This window comes from Lepidochelys kempii, chromosome 4 (genome assembly GCF_965140285.1).
Source record: "Lepidochelys kempii isolate rLepKem1 chromosome 4, rLepKem1.hap1, whole genome shotgun sequence".
NCBI lineage: Eukaryota > Metazoa > Chordata > Testudines > Cheloniidae > Lepidochelys > Lepidochelys kempii.
In genome coordinates, this window is record NC_136383.1 from 136,184,260 (window position 1) to 136,206,434 (window position 22,175).

The window sequence follows — 22,175 nt, forward strand, 5'->3', positions numbered from 1 at the left end:
TTGAGGCTGTTTACTGTATTCTCTCCACCCTGCTGTGTTTGTCCCCAGTGATCCCATGCAATGTAAGGGCAACACGTGTAACCCCATGCACGAGGGAGCTTGCTCCATAGGAATGTGAGCCAGGGCGGCAGAGATTGTTTCTTGCACATCTAGCCGAGGCTGTAATCTTGGGCGATTAGGTCTTCACTGCAGAGTTAATAGCCCATAAGGTCAGCTGCCAGGTCTGAGCACCCAGGGTAGCCTCACCCGGGGGGGAGCAGCCACACAGCAAAGCCACACTCGAGTTACTGTGTCCTCACTGGTGCTGCCCCCTCATCTGTGACTGGGGACATATCCCATGGCTCTGTGTGCTGAGATGCTCTAGGATTGTTTCTGCATCAATGGCAGGAGAACTTGTCTGTCCTTTGGGGGGGATGTGTGGGACAGCACTGGAGGACTATCCGCAGACGAGTGATTTTGCCCACATCCTCACCGGCAGAGTGGGTGGGTTCCAGCCTGCGTTAAAGTGGAGCCCAGGCTTTAAGCTGCACCCCCAGCTCTGTAAACTATTCTAGGCTTCAGGTACCTCCAAACCCAAGTGAAAGGCTGCAGGGAGAAGGCTGGAGTCCATGGAGCCCAAGCAGGGACCCCACGGGAGGCACACGATGACCTCTTTACCACATGAGCTTTACCTCACCTGCTGAATTTCTAAATCTGCACAACGCTTAGCAATGAATGTGGAGGCCTCCCTCCCAGAATGGCAAACCCCTTACCATGTTAACTGGTTAACAATTAACTCACCTCTGACAGGTCCCAAAGGCTAAGCTGGCTCCGTCCCTACTAGAGGGAACGTACATCCAGAGCTAACCTGTAGAGGGTTAGGGCCTCTCTTCCCTGGTTGGCTAGCTTGCTCTGGGGGCTCAAGGGGTATTTCCCCTGTCGGGTCCCACCCGGCACCATGGCAGATAGGGGCAAGCTGGCATGGATGGATGGCTCAGGGTTGCAGGCCGGAAGAGCTGTGGGGCTTTTACTATGCTCTGCCAGTCTATTCACATGTCTGGACAGGTGCCAACCTATTGGTGGCTAAAATAAAATCAGCTCCCCCACCATCTCAAGGTGTGGGTCACCGGGCCCCAGTGCTACTGCTTATTCCACTTTAGGCGTCTTTCCCTAATTTCAGACCGCAATCCAATTTACAAAGCCCTCCATGACTCGTGTATAAACTTCAAACGGCACAAAAGCCCCCTCACCACCACCTTCTTGCAAGATTCAAAACGAGAGGGTCGAGGGGTTTGGGCTAAAACCCAGAAGAGAGCCTGGGTTAACTCTGCAGTGAAGAGACACTCCCCAAGAGGAGAACAGCATCTTTCATGCAACTCAAAGGCCAAATGCAAAGGGAACTGCTGGTAACAAGCTAAGCCAGTTCTGTGTGTCTCTGCAGGAGGATGCAAGTACAAGCCAAAATTGTGGCCATCTGCACTGTGGTGCAGATAAATAGATCTACATGTCAGGGACAACCTGCAAGGTCCTGACAAGCCCTCAGTGCTGCTGCAGCTGCATTTCAATCTTCTCCACCTCGGCCACAGGTAGGAAGTGGCAGGGGCTTGCTGAGTGACCGAGGCGTTTCTGACATGCTGGGCTATTGCATGGCAGGGGAAGTGCAAGTGGGAAACAGGGCTTCCCAAACTCTGCATTGTGGTTCCACTGAGCCTGAAAGACAGCGAAGGCCAGCTGGTCCAGTCCACGTTGCTGGAGCCCAGCCACTGGGGAGCTTCTGTTATCTGGCATGCAGTGAATCGGGGGCACTGTTGTTATGTAATGATGAACTAACTTAATAGTTCTAGGACTGTAGTACGCAGTAAACCAGGGTTATCGTTTATTTAAATAATAATCATTGAATATTACTATCGTACACAGAGGCTACACTCAGCCTAACAATAAAATACTAATAATAATTAAACAATATTTTTCTTGTGTCTAGAACCTTTCAGTTGAGGATCTCACAGTGCTTAATGAACATTAATTAATAGTTGACATCCCCAGGATAGAGCAATGTTATTCCCATTTTACCAGTGGGGAAACTGGGGCACAGAGTGGTTCAGTGACTTGCCTGAGGTCACACAGCAAGCCCACAGCTGGGCCAGGAATAGAACCCGGGAGTCCTGACTCTCAAGCCTCTGCTGCCCGCAAAACTATTAACATCACTTACTCCTATCATGACAGACGCACGGCACACTTAGCAGGTGACAAGCTCACCAGAAGAAGAGGAGAAGAGTGAGGTCAGCATGGCCTGATGGTTAGAGCTGAGTTTATTAAAAGAGCTTATAAAGGAGGAGGGCTTGGGAAGGGCCTGAAGGAGAAGGGCACGGTGTGGAAGGGGGGTCAGGGAGTCTCAGGTGAGTGGCAGGGGTTGAGTGTAGAGGGTGCAGAGGGCAGCAGAAGGAGGGAGCTGAGGTCCAGGAAGCCGAGGGGGAGCGTGAATTTGCTGCGAGCGCCAGTACAAAGGCTCCGTGAGCTCCTCGGTCTAACCCCTACCTTGGTGGGCTGGAGCCGCTCAAAGATGTTCCCTCTGAGGGTGGTGGCGGCTCTGTTGGAGTTTCGCTCCTGCTTGTACATCTGCGTCGTTGGGGGCACGGACGGGGCCAGAGCCGCGTTCAGGTACGTCCCGTTGCCGAAGGCCAGGATGGCGTTTTCTTGGCGAGAGGGGGAAGAGCTGTCAGAGCAAAGCTCTCGAGGAAAGTGTTAACATTACCCCCCACCCCCCCAACCTCTCCGGCCACCCCCAAACCAGCGCCTCCCTCCCCAGAACAGGCTGGGGCACGGACCAGCCATCGCCTCCCACTGCCGCTCCTGCCAGCCCTGCCTCCCTACCCAGTGCTGCCCTGTCTGCCCACCCATGTGCCCTGACTCCACTCGCGGGTGGGCGGGGAGCCATGGGGCGGCGGGGAAAGCAGGCCAGTGGGGACAGAGCTTCCCAGCAGGGTGTGGGGGACAAAGCCACTGAAGGCAGAAGTTGCTGCCTGGCCCTGCTGCCCCAGTGGCCAGGAACTCTGCCCCCTCCACGCGGAGTGCGCCTAGGGGCTCCCTCCGAGCATGGGAGAGGGGTTGCCCCACGTAGTGTTCTGTCCAGCCTCTGGGGGCTTGGCCAAGGACACAGGTTGATGAGCCCGCTATGGTCTTGGCTCTTTTCACTCAGACAATAGCGGTTCGGGCCCTGCTGCCAACGCCCCACCTGGGGTGAGCCGTTACACCTGCCAGACCCCAAGAGCCACTGAGCACAGGACAGGGAGCCAGGAACCTCTGAGTTTTAATGACCCAGTTCCCTCTGTGACCCCGGGCCAGCCACTTACCTGCACTGAGCCTCAGCTTCCCCTCCCGTAAAAATGGGGAGGACTGTCCTGGGGGGTGCCGAGAGGCCAAATTCAGTCAGGTTTGTAATGCCCTTTAGAAAGGCTAGGCATGGTCTCCCGGATTCTGTGGGAGTGCGTAAGTTTGGCAGCCATTTCCACTGCCCCACACAGCCAAGTCCCGCGGGCAGTCCGACCATCAGAGCCAGCTGTGGATGGGAAGCGCCCGGTAGGCTGGGTTCCCCTTGGCTTTTCCCCAGGTGGAGTCGCCTACGGAAATGTGCAATGCTGGCACCCTGGCATCCCCCACCCACTGACCCCAGTGCGTTAGACCCAGCGATTTCAGCCAGGAGTTAGGCCCAGATCTTCAAAGGCATTTAGGAGCCTAAGCGACTCCATGAGGGGCTGAGCGGAGGGAATCGGGCCCTGGGGGCTAACCTAAGAGCGATACTGGATGGGGCATAAAATCAACATGGAACCTTCCCTCTTTCCTGGGCAGAGCCATGGGGGCTGGCACATGCTGAGCAGCAAGGCGATCGCTCACAGCAGAACGTATGCAGTAACATCAGGGCATAATGCATTTACAGCAGCGGTTATCCCAGCGGGCAATGGGAGCTGCGGGCCCTCACGGCATCTCGAAGGCTCAGGCTTTGTATGGGAGCAGCTCACGTGGGCCGCTCAGCCCGGCAGCCAGCTGCAGATTCTCTCCAGCTAGAGGATGCACAGGATTCCCTCTTAAACATGCACCATGCCACACCGTGCCGTCAATACATGGCCTCGCATAAAGCCCTCTGCCCACTGCCTGATGGTGCTCTGCGGCTTCACAGCCCAGCGGCTGCCTCCTCGCAGGTCCTGACGAGAAGCCACCACGCAGACTTGGTGATGCGTTCGTTATCTGAGCACAGGACGGCTGTGGTTTCACGCAGGGTCACGCTGATGGGAAAGCCTGGCTGAGAGAGGAGAAACACGCAGCCCTCTCCGGCCAGAGTAACAGCAGAGCAGGAAAATGCTGGTGAAGTTAGTTTCTCTTGGCACAAATGTTCCCCCTTGTCGGGTTTTCTCAAGCGTGACAGTCCCAGGGCCTCGCCGGTAGCTGCTGGATGGAGCGCATGTCGTCTCAGGACGCTGATGGATTCTGACATCTTCAGCGCTTGTTGTCTTTTCCAGGGCTATAAAGACGTTTCTAGCCAGTCTACATAACTCAGACAGCCTCACACTTCACCTTCTCCGAGCTGTTTCGAGGGCTAGGACATCCATTTTACAAAACAGTCCAGCAGGCGGCGTGCTGGCGAGGGATAGAGCAAGCCCGCTGAGCTCTCCTTGGGCTACATTTTAAGTGTACTTGTGACTAGTACAGGACAATGGCTAGGACACCAGACTGGGAGTCCGGAGAGCTGGGATCCAATCCCAGGGCTGACACTGCCCTGCTCGGTGCTCCTCACTTCACTTCACGTCTCAGTTCCCCTCCTGCCCTTTGATGGCTTTGTCTCTGGGAGTACTCGGTGCTCCTGGAAAACTCAGAAGGGCCAAAGTCCGGCTTGTCTAGCGTGGATGTGCCGGAGGTGAGAGGGCACTGGGAACCCCAAGCGAGCCCCGGGGCAGCTGTAATTTGCCTGGGCAGCACGAGGACGAAGGCTAGCCGTGTCATGTGTAGCACTCCTAGCCTGTAGGGGACATGTCTGGGGGCGGGCAGGCACAGGTAATGCTCTGACCACTCCACCTACCACCCGGCAGGTGCAAAGCTGGTGGCAGGACCTCCTTTCACATGGCCTTTCCGTCCCCCTTGCGAGAGGCGCCCAGGAGCCCCCCAGCCCCACAGTGGACTTGCCCCATCTGATACGTACGGAGACAGACGTTGTCGGTGAACAGGCGCAGAAAGCTCTCACACTCCTCCTGGCGGTTGCCACTGGCATTGCAGGTGCACCAAGGCGCGATGCTGGCGGTCGAGTTGTCGATGTAGTTCGGCGTGATGGGACTACCTGCCAAGCAGGACGGAGCAGGGCTGCTGTTACTGGAGGAACCAGCTGAGAACCCAAACTACACGGGCTCCCCAAAGCAAACCTTCCCCCCACTCAGCCACGTTCCTGCGGGTTCCACGCTGCTCCCCTTAGATCTGCCAGGACCTCTTTCCCTTTGTGGTTGACCTGCTAAGAAATGGGGAACCTTGCTTCTTTCCTGGCCATGTTTCCAGGTCGATTCTGCTCTGTTCACATACCCAGCACAGCCCACGGTTAGAGGCCAGGGTGAGGCACTCAGCTAGTTACATTACACCCTCACTTCACTCCCTGTGCTACAACACTGTAGGTCTTCCTGGAGTCCTTAGTCTGCCTGGTGTGTAGCCCTGGGGTACGCAGCAACCCTAGACTTCCACACAGTCTTGTTCAGACAGAGACTTTACCCATAGCCATGGACAGGTCAAGGCTCCAGTAAGGGAGGATTAATACTGAATGGCTCCATAGTCTCTAAAAGTTCAGGATATGCCCAGACTAGCCTCTCCTCCCCATTTCCCTAGCCCACTTCCCAGGCTCCAGCAGCAGTCAGCTGGCTTTTCCAGACTGAGTCATGCTATACTGAGAGCTCCCGTCTCAGGCCTGAGCCAAAGCCCTCTGAAGCCAATGGAGGGGCGTGGAGGAAGGTGGTTTATACCTGGCTCCACCAGCGGTGGCTGTGACGTGATTGGCAGACGGGGTCTGCCTGATGACCTGGGACTGCCAATCCATGGACGCTCAGGATCTGGAAACATGGGGGAGTGGGGACTGATGTTCCAAAAATATGCCACGCTTGCCTTTGTTCTTTGGGAGCATTCAACACGAAATCTTTAAATATCTTGATATCATGTACTGTACACTATACGGAGCATGGGCAGGTACCTCTCAGGTGAGGATTAAGGAGTGACACCTTTTCACCCATTAGGACCAGACCTGGGATCTGCTTCCTGGGTCCCTTTGAGTCAAATCTGCTTTTTCTGCTGACCCACCCAAGTGACTTGTTACCTGTTAGCCTTGCAGAGCCAGCACAGTGATGGGAGAGCAAGCTGGATTCTCATCTGGCTCATGGGCATCCTCACCGGGATTATCAGAGGAGCTCTGATTGCAGAATCTCTGTTGTCAGTGAGGATGCAAGAGGCAGAAGGGACATGGAGCGTGCTCATTTGATCTAAGTGGCGAGCAATGGTCCAGAACGGGAGGTGAGAGAGAAGAGGAGAAACAACAGAAGGGCACAGCCTCATACCTATGATTCCTGTGTACGCCAGCAGACAGGCAGCGTAGTTCTCCCTCCTGCAGCCAGTCGCAGACTGCGGGGAAGGCTGGCAGTTAAACTGAAACTCTGCATATCGGGACCTGCATTGGACAGAGAGCGTAAAGGGAAATGTCACCGCTACTTAACTTGCTGCATTCACTGCACTTGCATATAAATAGGCCCACTGATATGCTCGCTGACTTATGTCCTAAACGACCTAAAGTGAATAGCTAAGAACGGCCATACTGGGTCAGACCAATGGTCTATCGAGCCCAATCTTCTGACGATGGCCAATGCCAGGTGCTTCAGAGGGAATGAACAGAAGAAGGCAATTATCAAGTGATCCTGCCCCAGTCACCGAGTCCCAGCTTCTGGCAGTGAGAGACTTAGGGATACCCAGAGCATGGGTTGCATCCCTGACCATCTGGGCTAATAGCCATTGATGGACCTAACCTCCAGGAACGTCTCTAATTCTTTTTTACCCCAGTTATAATTTTGGCCTTCACAACATCCCCTGGCAATGAGTTCCACAGATGGACTGTACATTTTGTGAACAAGTTCTTCCTTTTGTTTGTTTTAAATCTGCTGCCTATTAATTTCATTGGGTGACCCCTGGTTCTTGTGTCATGTGAAGGGGTAAATAACACTTTCTTATTAACTTTCTCTCCACCATTCATGATGGCATTGACCTCTAGCATATTGCCCCTGAATCATCTCTTTTCAAAGATGAACAGTCCCAGTTTTTTAAATCTCTCCTCATATGGCAGCTGTTCCATGCCCCTAATAATTTGTGCTGTATTTCTCTATTCTTCTTCCAATTCTAATATTTCTTTTTAGATCATCTGCAAACTTTCCCATCTCACTGTTTACCCCTTTTTCCAGATTGTTTATTAATATATTGAACACCACTGGTCCTAGTACAGATATTCCCCCCTCCCCCTGTTTACATTTCTCCACTTTGAAAACTGACCATTTATTCCTACTCTTTGTTTACTATCTTTTAATCAGTTACTGACGCATGAGAGGACCTTCCCTCTTATTCCTCTTAATTTGCTTAAGATCCTTTGTTGAGGAACTTTCTCAAAGGCTTTCTGAAGGCCCAAGTACAGTATATCATACTTGGATCACCCTGGTCTACATGACTGTTGACCTCCTCAAAGAATTCTAATAGATTGGTGAGGCATGATTTCCCTTTACAAAAGCCGTGTTGACTCTTCCCCCAACATATTATGTTCACCTATGTATGTAATAATTCTGTACTTTACTATCATTTCAACCAACTTTCCAGGTACCGAAGTTAGACTTACTGGCCTGTAATTGCCTCTGGAGCCTTTTTTAAAAAGTCAGCAGTACATTAGCTATCCTCCAGTCATCTGGTAAAGAGGCTGATTTAAGCGATAGATTATATACCACAGCTAGTAGTTCTGCAATTTCATATCTGAGTTCCTTCAGAACTCTTGGGTGAATAGCATCTGGTCCTGGTTGTTGGGGGAGAAGGCATATTTAGGCCTGACAGAAGCCAAGATTTTAAGAATCTGTTCTGATAATGTTTAACAGTGTAAGCATAAGTAGAACTGCCTATGTGTAAGAAATTGCGGAATAATCATGTTTGTGAGACCAAGAGAAGATAAAGTGACTAAAAAGCTAGATGGATGGGGTGGAATTGGAGGAAATTTGGTGGCCTTAGAAAGTACTGAGGCAGAGAAAAGGAGATAAAAGAGATATAGGAACCCTATAAGGAGCTAGAGCTTTGGGAACTTCAGCATTTGTTCATATGGATATCACAGTATTGTGGGAGGAAAATCAGAAAATGAGATTTCGGTTACAGAATCTGTTAAAGTTAAATAAACAACAGAATGAGGATATAGGGGAGGATTTAAAGGATATTCAGGATTTTAGGATAACAGGACAGGTGTTTAGGGAAGTCGAAGCAGCAATCAATGAAATGGGAAAAATCCTGAACCAACCTCACGTATCAAAGGTGATTTACCTGTTCATGGGATGGCAGCTTCCTAATACAGGAGCTACACAGGTAGGACAAAAGGAAATTCAAGGTGGGGAAGTACCTAGGTTCATAACAGAGAAGATGCTAGAACAATGGACAAAAACAGAAGGAGCTTGATGCAGGGTTAGGTGCTGCTCAATGGTCTGTTATGCTGAGAAAAGGTGCAAGCTTGATGAAACATGGATTCTTTCATGGACGTGGGGGGGGAGCCGGAAAGCCCTAGATACTTCATGTTGTTCCAAGAGGCATGGTACCTGGTTATGTCATTGTGATGTACTGCAGAGTACGTTGCCGACATGTGGGTCCATATGCTGGCAAAAAACCCAGAATTGCACAGTAGGGATGAGGCAATGGGGACAAGGTCAAACCAAGGTTGCAAAAGCTGGAGAAGGCAAATATTGTGTACCCTGTTGGGTTGGGCACTTCCAATATGGGACACAAACATGCTATTATGACTGGCCAATGTTCTGCTTAGATCCAAGAAAGCTTACCCGAATAGAGGACAAGGCAATTTTTCCCAGTTCCCCAGCATGAGTTCCACAATGTATCAGTTGGTGGCCCCCTGACTGGTACTGCCCTGAACAGCTAAGCCATGTCATACAACAATTGCATTGAATGTGCAGGCCTTAGCGGAAAGGCATCCAGAATGTCTGTGGACCTTAAAGCAGGAGAGTCGAAATATTCCACGTGACGTAGGATCCACTGGGAAATGGGCCATGGTAGGAGTTAGTATACGACATTGGGGAAAATCCGTGAGTATGCAGGATACCAATGGGCTTTGTGCAAGTCAAACTAGCAGCAGTGTTAATCGCATCGATTTAGAAGGATAGGAGCTTGGTTAGGCAGCTGGGAAGGAGAAGAGTATATGAAATGCAGGCTTTGATGAAGCTTTAGAAAGGATTTTATGGCTTCCCAGTGGGGAGTGTAGGCATATTTAGGCCTGACAGAAGCCTGCTGTGGATTTTAAGAGTCTGCGCTGATAACATTTAATGGCATAAGCATAAGCAGACTGCCTATGTGTAAGAAATTGAAGCATAATCATGTTTGTGACAACAACAACAAAAAAGAGAAAGTAACTAAAAAGCTAGAATTGAACGGTTTGAACTAACGCTAAACCTGTACTGGTGGGTGAGGAGAGTTAACATGGAAATGAGAGACCAATACATAACAAAAGATAACTGAAAGTTATAAATAAGTTTGTATAACAAAGGAAAGTTGAAACTAAATTATCCAGTGCTGGAGGCAACTGTGATGAGATCATTCCAATGAGTTTCCCATTGGTGAGAAATTGATCACTACTTGCCGAGTGTTTTGCCTTAATAAAGATTTGTTAGACCCTTCTGCTGAGTAAGTGAATCTCAGTCCAACACTGGTGACTTATTACTGTTTAATTTTTCAATTTGTTCCAAAATCTCTTCTACTGACACCTCAACCTAGGATAGTTCCTCAGACTTGTTACCTAAAAAGAATGGTCCTGGAATCTCCCTCACATCCTCTACAGTGAAGTCCGATTAAAAGAATTCATTTAGCTTCTCCGCAACAGCCTTCTCTTCCTTGAGTGCTCCTTTAGCATCTCAACTGTCCAGTGGCCCCATTGTTTGGCAGGCTTCCTGCTTCAGATACACTATTTTTATTTTTGCTGTTGGTTTATTTCTTTTTCTAGCTGCTCTTCAAATTCTTTTTTGGCCTGCCTAATTATACATTTACACTTGACTTGCCAGAGTTTATGGTCCTTTCTATTTATCTCAGTAGGATTTCACTTCCAATTCCTAAAGGATGCCTTTTTGTATCTAACTGTTTGTTTTTGTTTTTTTTTTTTGGGGGGGAGGAGGCTTTTACCGTTTTGTTTGATTTGGGCAATGCCTTTAGACTGAGCCTCTATTATGATGCTTTTAAAAGGTTTCCAAGCAGCTTGCAGGCATTTTACTCTTGTGACTGTTCTTTTTAATTTCCATTTAACTAGCTTCCTCATTTTTGTTTACTTCCCCTTTTGAGGTTAAAAGCTACTGTGGTGGGTTTCTTTGGCATTTTCCTCCGTATAAGGATGTTAAATTTAACTGCATTATGGTTATTACCGAGCGGTTCAGCTTCTTGGATCAGATCCTGTGCGCCACTCAGGACTAAATCAAGAATTGCCTCTCTCCTTCCAGGTTCCAGGACCAGTTGCTCCAAGAATCAGTCATTAATGGTGTCTAGACATTTTCTCTCTCCATCCTGTCCTGGGGCGACATGTTCCCAGTCAATATGGAGATAGTTGAAATCCCCCATTATTATTGGGTTTTCTGTTTTTGTAGCATCTCTAATCACCCTGAGCATTTTTCAGTCACCATCACCAGGCTGGTCAGAAGTTTATTCCTACTGCGATACTCGTGCTATTCAAGCATGGAATTTCTATCCAGAGATTCTGTGGTACTGTTGGAGTCATTTAAGACTTTTACTGTATTTGACTCTACACTTCCTTTCACATATAGTTGCGGTGTCCCCGCCAGGCTCAAGAAGGCAGGCTGGAAGGCAGGTTTCCACTGCCTCATAAGGCTACATCAGCTCCCATCAGTGTGAGCTGCTGAAAATGGCCAAACAGACCCAGACTCCTGTACCAGGTGACCCTCCCCTTGCCAGCTCCCCCAGGCGAGCAGAGACCCTTGCCAGGTGACTTTATTGCCAAGGTGACCTCTCCCCTGACAAAGTAGCTCTCCTGGATAGGAGCTCTCGTCTTTTCTGGAGTGATTACATTTCAGTGGTCAACCGTTTTAAGTCAATGACACTCTTTTGTTGTTCTTTAGCCACCAGCTGGTGGGATTTCAGCCAGCTTGGATGTGGCCCATTTCCAACAGTTGACAAGAAGGGGGTGAATATCAACAGAGGGAAAATTACTTTTTGTACTGTTAACGAGACTCACACCTTCTTGTCAGCTGTTGGAAATGGGCCACATCCACCCTAATTGAATTGGCCTCGTTAGCACTGACCCCCCCACTTGGTAAGGCAACTCCCATCTTGTCATGTGCTGTATATTTATACCTGCCTATTGTATTTTCCACTCCATGCATCTGATGAAGTGGCTTATAGCCCACAAAAGCTTATGCCCAGATAAATTGGTTAGTCTCTAAGCTAGCATGTGTGTGCACAAGGGTTGCCGACTACCCGGATCACTTTGAATTCAAGGGGTTATAGCGGGGTATAAAATGGGGTTAATCCGGTATTATTTTACTCTGTTTCTTTAAAGAGCTGTGCTTTTGTTCATGGCTCTCATTTTGGTTTCTGTGCCTTCTGCAGACTTTGACCGGATCTCACATTTCCTTGCTGCTTCGGACATTGGCTCCAGAGGATACATTTATTATCCGTTCGGAGACCAACGAACTAGCTAATTAACAGCTGTGCTATTTTAAGGCTGTGAAATCGTTCCCATCCTCCAGGAAATCAACACAGTCCCCTCTGCACCTCCCTTTCCCCATCAGCCTAGCTTATTTGTGTTTCCCCAGGGGGGGAGTAAACACTGCTAAATTTCAGATCCACTGGCTAGCTGTGTGAAATCCTATAGTACCTACCTGGAGTAATGGCTGCTGGCTCCTCTGGTTTGCCATTTTCAGATAAAACTTAAGCCAGAGGGTCTAGCCACTCAGTCATTAAAATTCCTATGGTGGAAATTCCAATGTGGGGAATTATGTTCTGCTCCCCCTGCAGTTTCAATTGGAGAAATTATTTGTCATTCCTCCTCTTTAAAAGCCAAGTGCTGCAGGGTGGTTAATGGGCTCTACCCCAGAAAGAGCTGCAGCAGGGTGGGTAAAGTAACTCTCTCTCTAATCTGTAAAGTTCTTTGAGAACCTTAGGGATGAAAGTAGCTATAATGAAAATAATAACTAACACACACACACACGTGTTGACACACCTGCCCACGTACATATAGTGTCCTTCATCTAAAAGGATTTTTTAAAACATAATTTCACCCTCCCCATGCTGCCATGAAAGAGACACTATCATCCCCATTGTAACTGATTTGTCCAGGAAGTCACTGGCAGAACTGGAAATAGAACCCAGGAGGGCCAATGTCCAGTATCCTGATCCAACTACTAGGCAGCACTGCCTCCCAGGAAGTGGCTGGCGTTATATCACACGCAAAGTACCAGCATTCTCGAAAGGGAGAATTTTACCACTGCCGGCTCTTTGGTTAAGTTGGAATGTATCCATTTGATTGCTATCATTATTTACTTACAGTGCAGCAGTGCCCAAGCATGGACCAGGCGCTTTCAGCCACATGGGATGGCACATTCATTCTCTAATGGCAGATACTGTGCCACAGGGGCGAGATGCGAACCAGGAGGCTAGATGAACAGGATGTGGGGGGGGGGAGAGGGTTACAGAAATTGGGCCACACCGTTACATGGTGGGTAGGGTTCCCCATTAAGTACACAACTAACCCCACTAAAATCCCCTTCCAGCGCAAATAACAACATCGTGTTCATTTTATTTGCCTTCTAATTTGGGGGGCCTTCGGAGTACACTTATTTTCAAGCTTTTCTTTGCAGTCATGAAGGCTGGAGACTTAGCGTTCATGAATAAAAGTGAGAGTCTCGCGCAAGCTTTGGATTCCAGCAGATGGGGCTGTCCAAAAACCACCACCAAGTAGCACAACACAAGCAACAAAATCGCAGGAGTTGGCAACTCTGAATGAGGGGACAGAAGTTGGTCCCCGTTCTGAAAAAGCTCGGGCTGCCGTGCGCGCACCTCTTTGCCCTCCACAGGGTGTGATTGCAGCTCATGAAGACATCCCCGAGCTAGCTTAACCCAGCTAGCCCAGGTCCCAGAACAGTAAAACAACAACATGGACTTCAACTCTGACTGTTGTGGCAAATTGCCGGTACGATTACGATGGGTCCCACACTTCCTCTTCGGGGGCGGGGGGGGGGAAAGAGGACTTTCAGGGCACAGTTTCCTGCCCCTGAACTAGGGTATTTACTGTCCCACTAGTAACGCAGAGAAGGGTAGTGGAGAGGGAGGGACCCAGGCCCTCCCTCTACTCCGGTCCCAGCCCTGGGGCCCTAGGGATAGTGGTAAATCACTTGAACTAGTGCTTCCTTCCCCTGGGCTACTTCCCTCTCCTGCCCTTCAGCTTGTGGGGCTTCCTGCCTTCCCTCTGCACAAGCCAGGTGTCTCTCTACCTAGGGTCTGTCTTCTAGCCAGCCACGGCACTGCTCCAACTCCTTCCCCCAGTTGATTGAAGCAGGGGGGTTTTATCAGGTGACTGGCTTCCAAGTGCTCTAATTAGCTTCAGGTGCTTTTAATTAATCTATAGAAACCTTTCTTCCCTCTACAGGGAATAAGGCTTCTCCTCATCCTGGGATTTACATATCTCTCCTATATCACTCTCCTGCTGCCTTCTGGCCACACTGTATCACACTGTTCAAGCTTGTGCAATTAAGTAATTACTAAGTAATTACTTGGGCAGCTAATCCATGCTGAAACTCATGCTGCTTCTGCTTCCCTGGCTAGCTAGATTCAAGGTAGCTCAGGGATGTCTACTCAAGCTTTGATCGCACTCCAGGACTGCAGCGTAGACACATAAAAGCAGCAACTCCACCAAAGAGCTGGGGAAGGCATCTTGGAGCAGGGATAAACCTCCTTGAAAGAAGGCAGCTATGGAAAGCCTGGCACACATCGTGCATCGTGGCCTTTCCAGCGAAACTCTTCTGAAGCTTTGTGGCTTTTAATAGAGGTCTCTGGAGAGAAATGACAAAGGGACCAAAACCAACCCCTCACAAATTATTTTTGGCCCAGGAAAACTCAGTAGTTTCTCTCTCTCTCTCTCTCTCACACACACACACACCCTGCCCACCCTTAGCAGTTATTTCCCATTCTTCATAACAGCACCAGCGAGAACAACACGCGAGTTCCGGCTCTGACTTCTCTTAGCAGGTCTATAAACAGACGCCTTGAGACCGAGTCCAATCCTGCCAAGGGCGTCTCAGTCAAGAGCCATTTTCTGTGACCAGGCGCTGTCTCCCTTGCTGATGCTGCTAGGGTTAAAGGCGGGGCTGGAGATATAGGCAAGCCACTGAATGGCCCTGCAGTCTGCCACAGTTCCTGAGGGCCCCCACCCCATTTGCTAGTGATGGGTACAGTGTGCACCCCTCCCCATTATCCCTCCTGGTCACGCACAGGAGCTCAGCATCTGGTTCCTAGTGAGGCTCTTCCTTCCTGTTTCCCTACACAGAGAGGTGGTGTTGCCTAGTGGGTAGACATGCACCTTGCAGTCAGCAGGGTTGGGCACTGCTCCCTGATTCACTGCATAACCTCGGGCAAGTGCTGGACCTCTTTGTTCCTTAGTTTACCCCTTAGCGGTAACAAAGGTCAAATGCCTGCTGAGAGGCTTAGCCGGGAGCGCTTGTAAATTGCTTTGGGATCCTTGAGACAACAGATGCAATTAATACAGCCTGACATTAGCTTTACCTCCCAGCTTTCCAGCTACCATACATCCCTGAGGCAAAAGGGGGACAATCCAAGCGATTTGCCTCAAGAATGCACCATGAGCATCTCACCCTACGTTTGACCCTGGGCTCCTCCTAGCCAACCCTTTGCTTTAGCCCCCGGAGCAGAGGGTCTCACTTTAGGGCCTGCTTCCACAATGGAGTCACTGGAAGGACTCCCCTCAGGCTTCAGTGGGTTGGACCAGGCCCTCCATGGGGCGGGCCCCACTGTGCTGCGCGAGTGTTACCTGCAGACGTAGTTCTCCCGGCAGGAATCCAGGGGGGTCAGGCAGTTGGGCTTCTCCTTGGACTCGTAGGAGCAGGCCGGGACAATGGTCTGCCGGCGGCGCTCGGCGCAGGCTGTGTCGTCGCAGGGGCAGAAGAGCAGCTCGTGCGTGTACTCAGGGGGCACGCGGTCGAAGAACTTGCGCAGGGCCTTGTGGCACTTGGAGCGGTTGCAGGCGTCGGCCCGGGCCAGGCGCCGGATGCAGAAGGAGACGTACTCCGTCCTCAGCCTCTGGCACATCTCATCCACGTTGCAGGCCTTGGCAGCATCCAGACAGCGGTTCACCTGCGTCACCTCGTTCTCGGAACCTGCATGGCCGGGAGACCCCAACAAAGCTTAGCGGTGGCCTTCGCAACACCAGCCCCCGAGGGGCCTCCAGCCCTCGGCGGACAGCGGGGCTGCCCCCTGGTTAACCCAGAGCCCGGGGAGCAAGAGGAGCTGGGATTCACCCTGCGGTTAATAATTTAGCCCTGACGAGGCTGTTAAAAAACTAGCTCGCCTAGCACGTGCAGTGGGGGGCGCTGTTCCAGGAAGGAGGGGGAGTTTCTGGTCACAGGCCAGGTACGGGCCAGGTTAAGACTGTGGATTGAAGCAAATATCACCTCCCCAGCTGTGCTGAGAGCCCTCATCCCCACTCAGCCTGTCCCCCTCCCTCCGATCTTGAGCTGGCAGTGGAAGAAGCTGTCACCTCCGGAGGGGGAAGGAGTGGCTCCGGCTAGGGAGGCAGGGCTGCTGCCAGAGAGGAGATGGGTGAGAAAGCGCCAGTCAGGCAGCAGGCGGGGGATGGACTGCTGGCTATCCCAGACTTGGCAGTGCCAGCCCCCATGCTCCCCTCCCCCAGCCCCTGCAGGCTATCCCTGATATGTGAATTCCAGCTCTTCCCCAGCTAGCCCCCGTTGATTATCCCTGACCTGGCAGTGCCAGATGCTTGGCCCCTCTGACTATCCTGGACCTGGCAGAGCCAGCTCCCCACACCCCTGCTGGCAGTACCTTTCCTGGCATTGCCAGCTCTGCCTATTGGTGCAACATGTCATGGCTACGCACACATGCCAGGCTTCTGCAAAATCATGCGCGTCGCACCACAGACCGCTCGGGAAATTTCGCTCCCCCAGAACCCCACAAGTCTAAATCTTTGCCCTGTTCCAGGATCTCAAAGCCTGTTGCAAACATGAAGTAAGCCTCACAACTCCCCTGCGAGATGGAGAAGAATAACTGCCCCCCACCCTCAGATTACAGAGGAGGGGCACCCAGGCACAGGGAGAGGAAACAAGTCATATAGCGAATCAGTGGCTGGCAGAGGTGGGAGTGGAACCCAGGCATCCTGGCCTAAGCTGCACCCCAAGCCACGCCACACGCCCCAAAAGGACAAATGAAGGCTGTCTGCAAATATTGTAAACTGGTGAAAAAGTGACCTCCTTAAGATTGTTTGTCACAACACTTTACTCTGTGGCGCCTTTCAAGAGAGCATGTCCAACTGCTTTCCAAGTGATTTGATGAACTCTGCCCCTGCCAGAAGTGCTGTGAGGCAGACTAGGGCACGGTGGGGCCTAAGCCCGTGAGCACTGAAGATGCCCGTGAATGTCAGAGGGCTATAGATGATGCCAGCGGTGGGTATCTGAGGAACAGCACGCAGCAGGATGCAGAGGAGTTCTTTACAAAGAGTGCTGTTTCCTGCCCCTTCCTCGGAAGCATTTGGCCACTGTGGAGGTGGGATACTGGATTAGATGGACATTAGGGCTGATTCAGGCTGGCAATTCCTCATCCAGAACCTACTACCACTAAAGACAAGTGCAAACACTCCATTTGGGTAAGCCAGTATTTCCGAAGGGTGGGCTGAGCCCCTGGGATGGGGTGGGTCTCCCAGGACTGGCCAGGGCTGTGAGAGGCGTATACATTTAGGTGGGCAGGCCTGTTACAGTGCATTGCGAGGCACAATGGGGGCGTGACTGGTATCATTTCCCCAAAGGGCAGCTCAAGCTGGATGAAATCTTTTGCCATGGACTTCAGTGAGGCCAGGATTCCACCCCCCACACCATCATGACTGGCCCTTATTTCTGTGACGGGCTTAACGAAAGCTCCAGTTCCCTGTGACTCTGTGCTAATAACGCTATTTCAGACTATTGTGCCCTCACTGGGAGTAACGCACAGGGCTGGAGTTTGTGGAGACTAGCAAAGCACGTGTTTGTGGCACAGTAGCACTGAAAGGACCCATTCAGAATTAGAGCCTCACTGTACTGGGTGTAAGGTCCTTAGACACCCTCATATCTGAGCACCTCCCCACTGTTCAATATATTAATCCTCACCACACCCCTGTGAGGCAGGGCAGCACTATTATTCCCATTGTATAGATGGAAAACTGAGGCACAGAAAGACATAGTGACTTGCCCAGGGTCACCCAGGAAGTCTGTGGCAGAGCAGAGATCTGTGCCCGCATCTCCTGACTCCCAAGCTAGCATCCTAACTGCTCAACCATCCTTCCTCTCCCACCGGCTGTAAAAAGCGCACCATGAAAGACAGTCCCTGCCCAAGGCCCTCACAATCTAAACAGGGTCTAGACCCAACAGGGGTCTGCAGAACACAACAGGGGTGGGAGAGGTGGGAGCCTGACAGAGACAAGCCCACAAGGTCACATAGCTTCACAGCAAAGTGCACAAATTAGAGGCATCAGAGTCTTTCATAAGAGAAGAGCACAAGAGAGACGGGTGGCTTGGTAATAGGCCACCTGCACAGCCATTAGCCGGAGGATGGCGTCGCAGCTGGGACGACTTTGAGAAAGGTTCTGACGGAGGACAGGGTCGTGGCTGTGTAAGTTGGTTCCCACCCTTACGGGGCAGCAAGGGAGATGTTGGTTTGGGGGAGAACAGGGACGAGTGAGCAAAAGAGGCTGCCGTGCTGGCAGAACGAGGAGCAGGAGGTTGAGATGTATGGTAGCGTGGGAAGAAGCCAGCAGAGGGTAGCCTTGAAAGGTGGAGAGTTTGCGGGAATTTGAGTGCAGATCAGTTACAGAAAGAATCTGTTCCTTCCCTGCCCTCCTTGTCCGTCCGAGAGCAAGGGGGCTGCTCGGTGAGGTCAGGGGCAGATCAATACAGAGAGATATTTCTCCATGCAGCAGGGAGCCAGACTGTGGGATTTGCAGCTTCCAAAGGCCAGAGGGTCAAAGAGTGGAGCTGGATTTAAAGAGAGGCTGGAGAACTTCATGAGCAGCGATAACATCCGTAGCTAAACAACCTCAGCTAAGTTCATCTAACCCCATGCAACAGTGTCAAATCACCACCCCAGGGGCCAGGAAGGAATTCTTTCTGCCTGTCTGGATTATTTTTCTGCCAGCTTTAGCTTCGGATACTGGCCAGGATAGTGGACGGGATGCGCCCATTACTCCCCACTTTTAGAGGTACAGAGGTGAAATGCCCCAGGTCACACAGTCTGTGGCAGAGCTGCGAGCAGACCCCAGGAATCCTGACACCCAGCCAGTTTCCTGTTCTAACTACTACCCTACACCATCTCTCCACACCTGGTTGTCGTTACACTGTACGGTCTGATAGTGACATCAGGCCAGTTCTCTATTCAACTGGACGAGTACAGCACCGTCAGCGAGCTTACCCCTAACCAACACCCAGCCCTACGAAAGTGCCATGATCCAGGCCCGGTGGGATGAACCAGCTGGCAGCTGTGTCTCCACAGCTCATTGACAGTTTAGGATGCCTACTGGGATTCCATGACAACCATATCCTCGATTGGACATCCCATAATCCCTGCTGCACAGTTGCTAGGGAAGGCTTCTGGGGCGCTGCATACTCCAGCATTTGACAGTGGAGGAGGCTCAGGCTTTATGACATGCTCCCACCCCGGAAGCTGGGGAAGGGGCCACCCTGTATCACGTATGAGCAGAGAAGGGAAAGACCACTCCGCCACCTCCTCAGACGACATCCAAGGCCTATCTCTACTCACTTCTAAAGGGTGGAACTCCATTGGCCTCAGCAAAACCACCCTTGAAGTACACCAGTGCAAGCAAAGAGCAGAATCTCAAGCATAGGAATGTCTCAGTGAATAGCAATCTGGATAGGAGAGTGCACAAAGCAACGCTGTTACTCCAGTGAGGAGGGTCAACACCTGCACAAAGCCATGAAGGAGAATGCTTCAAAAAACTAATACTGTGGTTACTTGGGAGTAACACTGTCTCAGAAAGGAAAGGAGAGACCTCGGAAACCAGATAAAAATCAAGTATCGGGGGTAGCTGTGTTAGTCTGTATCCACAAAAACAACAAGGAGTCTGGTGAGAAACTGCAGAACCATTAATTTGGGCTTGAATAGGGACTGGGAGTGGTTGGCTCACTACAAAAGCAGCTTTGCCTCTCCTGGAGTTGATACCTTCTCATCTATTATTGGGAGTGGACTATATCCACCCTGATTGAATTGGCCCTGTCAACACTGGTTCTCCACTTGTGAGGTAACTCCCTTCTCTTCATGTGTCAGTGTATAATACCTGCATCTGTACTTTTCACTCCATGCATCTGAAGAGGTGGTTTTTTACCCACGAAAGCTTATGCCCAAATAAATCTGTTAGTCTTTAAGGTGCCACCAGATAAAAATCACATTATCTGCAAATATTAGAGATTGGTGAGGGGGAAAGAATATCCACATCTTTCTGATTTCACTGTTAAACTACTTGATTTGAGCATGGAAGATGATCCCCTTTTCACAGGAGAATCCCTGCTAGGAGTGATCAGGCAATTCATCTGAGACCTCATGAATCTCCTTATGTGATAAAAGAGAGAAAGTGAAATTCCTCCTGGCTGCAAAGAAAAAGAATTTGAAGACAAACTTTTTCATCTCTGCCAACTTGAGACTCAAAGCAGGAGGGACTTTATGCCAATTAGAGAAGACTTTATGGAAGAAGAAGCCAAGTCTCTTGCTAAATTTAGGATGCTACATCAAGACAAAAAATATCTTTGGTGAGTCATTGAAACCAGACAGCCTTCCTGAGGACATTAAGAACAGCCTCCGACTTATGACTGCTATGGCCCTACAGAGACATGTGACCAAGTCACCTGGTACTGGACTCCAACATAATATTAGTGTTTTTCCACTGACCAGGCATGGGAATCTAACTGGGAGATGAAGGGTTCCCACCATATGCCAAAGCTATTTAAGGCAGGGGAGTGACATCATTGTGGTTCGTTCTTCACTGTCTCCCCGCCCAAGAAAGAAGACTGCTGGAAACACCTAAGAAACAAAAGACTGAACTAGGGGAGAAGGGCTGAACCCAGGCGAGAGAGTTTTCTAGCCTGTGAAAGGAATAACTGGAGTTTTAAACTGCAAGCAAGTGTAGCTTTCCCTCAAGAATCTCTGCAATCTGCATAAAACAACATTTAGGGTGATAATTTGCTACTTATAACCAATTTATTTAGTATATTAAGCTTTGATTGTGTTTTGTTTATTTGCTAGGTAATCTGCTTTGATCTGTTTGCTACCCCTTATAATCACTTAACATCTATCTTTTGTAGTTAATAGACTTGTTTTGTTTTGTCTAAAACCAGTGTGTGGAATTCATACCTGGGTGGGAGGGGGCAGAAAGCTATTGCATATATTCCTCCACATTGAGGGAGGGGGCCAATTTCATGAGTTTACGCTGTACAAATCTCTGTGCAGCTCAAGATGGTACAATTTTGCGGTTTACCCTCAATGGGGGCGGGTATGCACTTGAGTAACTGGGCAGTTCCTTAGCTGAGCCTAGCCATGCAGAGCTGATCTCAGCATCCATGTGTAGCTGCAGCTGGGTATGTCCCTACCTGTATGTGTGCTGGTAAAGTGCAGTCTGAAGCCTGGGGGAGGGCTTGGCAGGTTGCACAGCAGTGCAGTGAAAACGGAGCCCAGACTGGTGGGTCAGACCGACTCAGAGGTACCCCAGTTCCGAATGGAACCCCGGGTAAGGGGAAACCCATCACAGCCCCCCCTTCACCTGAGGCCCCGCTCCCCTCTGCCACTCCCCCCCATCGCTCATCCTTATGGCCAGTAAAAGGTGGGAGGGCATAGAATCATAGAATATCAGGGTTGGAAGGGACCTCAGGAGTTCACCTAGTCCAACCCCCTGTTCAACTAGTCCAACCCATAGCTCCCCCACTTTTAAAAGTAATGGGGCCAGACCCCCCCCCCCGTTTTGGTGCCCCTGCCCCGAACTGTACCTGGACCCCATTGCCCCATCAGGAAGGCATGGGGCCAGATTTACCAAAGAAGTCTGCTTCCACTGAGGCCTCTGAATGGGGCCAATGGCTGCTGATCTCTTTTAAAAATCCAGCCAGCCGGCTCTGCCCAGAAGGGGATGGGCACCAGGAGAGCAGGATTCTTCTGGCCAGAGCTCTTCTCCCAGAGTCATGGTGTTTTCTACCTCAGCTGGGGGAGCTTCAGAGGCTGCCTATCCAGACCTTGCCTAACTCTGCCCTGGTCCCTCGCTCTTTATGGCCCTGGTCCAAACATATAAAGTGCCTCTCCTGAAGACGTGCTCTTGTCTAAACAGCTTAGCATGGAAATGCTCGGCACAGACAATGCTAGAGGGAGCCGTGCAGCGCGACAGATGGCGGTGGGGCAGCGAGAGGCCTAGTCATTCCGGCCCTCACAGATCTGGATTGCATTGCTCCCAATGAGCACCCTGCTTTGGGCCAACAAGTAGGAGAATGCGCTCCGGCTCACCTACCTGCGGTGATGGATGCCAGCCGGACGTAGTCAAAGCCCCTGATGAATGGCTCATACGGAGAACTCTCCAACACATTCATACCTGAAGTGAAAGGAAGATAAGTTGAACCCCAGCACAGTAAGGTAGCTCTGGCTCCTGAGATTTGTGCTAGGAACCTGTCTCAGTG

At 50.7% G+C, this 22,175-nt stretch overlaps 1 protein-coding gene across 1 annotated transcript in view; it reads right to left on the reverse strand.

Annotated features, from left to right (window-relative positions):
• The window catches only part of GFRA4 (GDNF family receptor alpha 4), a 132,159-nt gene that overhangs the window by 6,598 nt on the left and 103,386 nt on the right, over positions 1 to 22,175 (reverse strand). The window contains exons 3-7 of the mRNA XM_073342976.2: positions 22,010 to 22,090; positions 15,281 to 15,626; positions 6,558 to 6,667; positions 5,171 to 5,305; positions 2,515 to 2,672 (exon numbers count right to left, since the gene is read on the reverse strand). Of these exons, the coding sequence (XP_073199077.2) occupies positions 2,515 to 2,672; positions 5,171 to 5,305; positions 6,558 to 6,667; positions 15,281 to 15,626; positions 22,010 to 22,090 (830 nt within the window). The remainder of the gene's footprint in view (positions 1 to 2,514; positions 2,673 to 5,170; positions 5,306 to 6,557; positions 6,668 to 15,280; positions 15,627 to 22,009; positions 22,091 to 22,175) is intronic.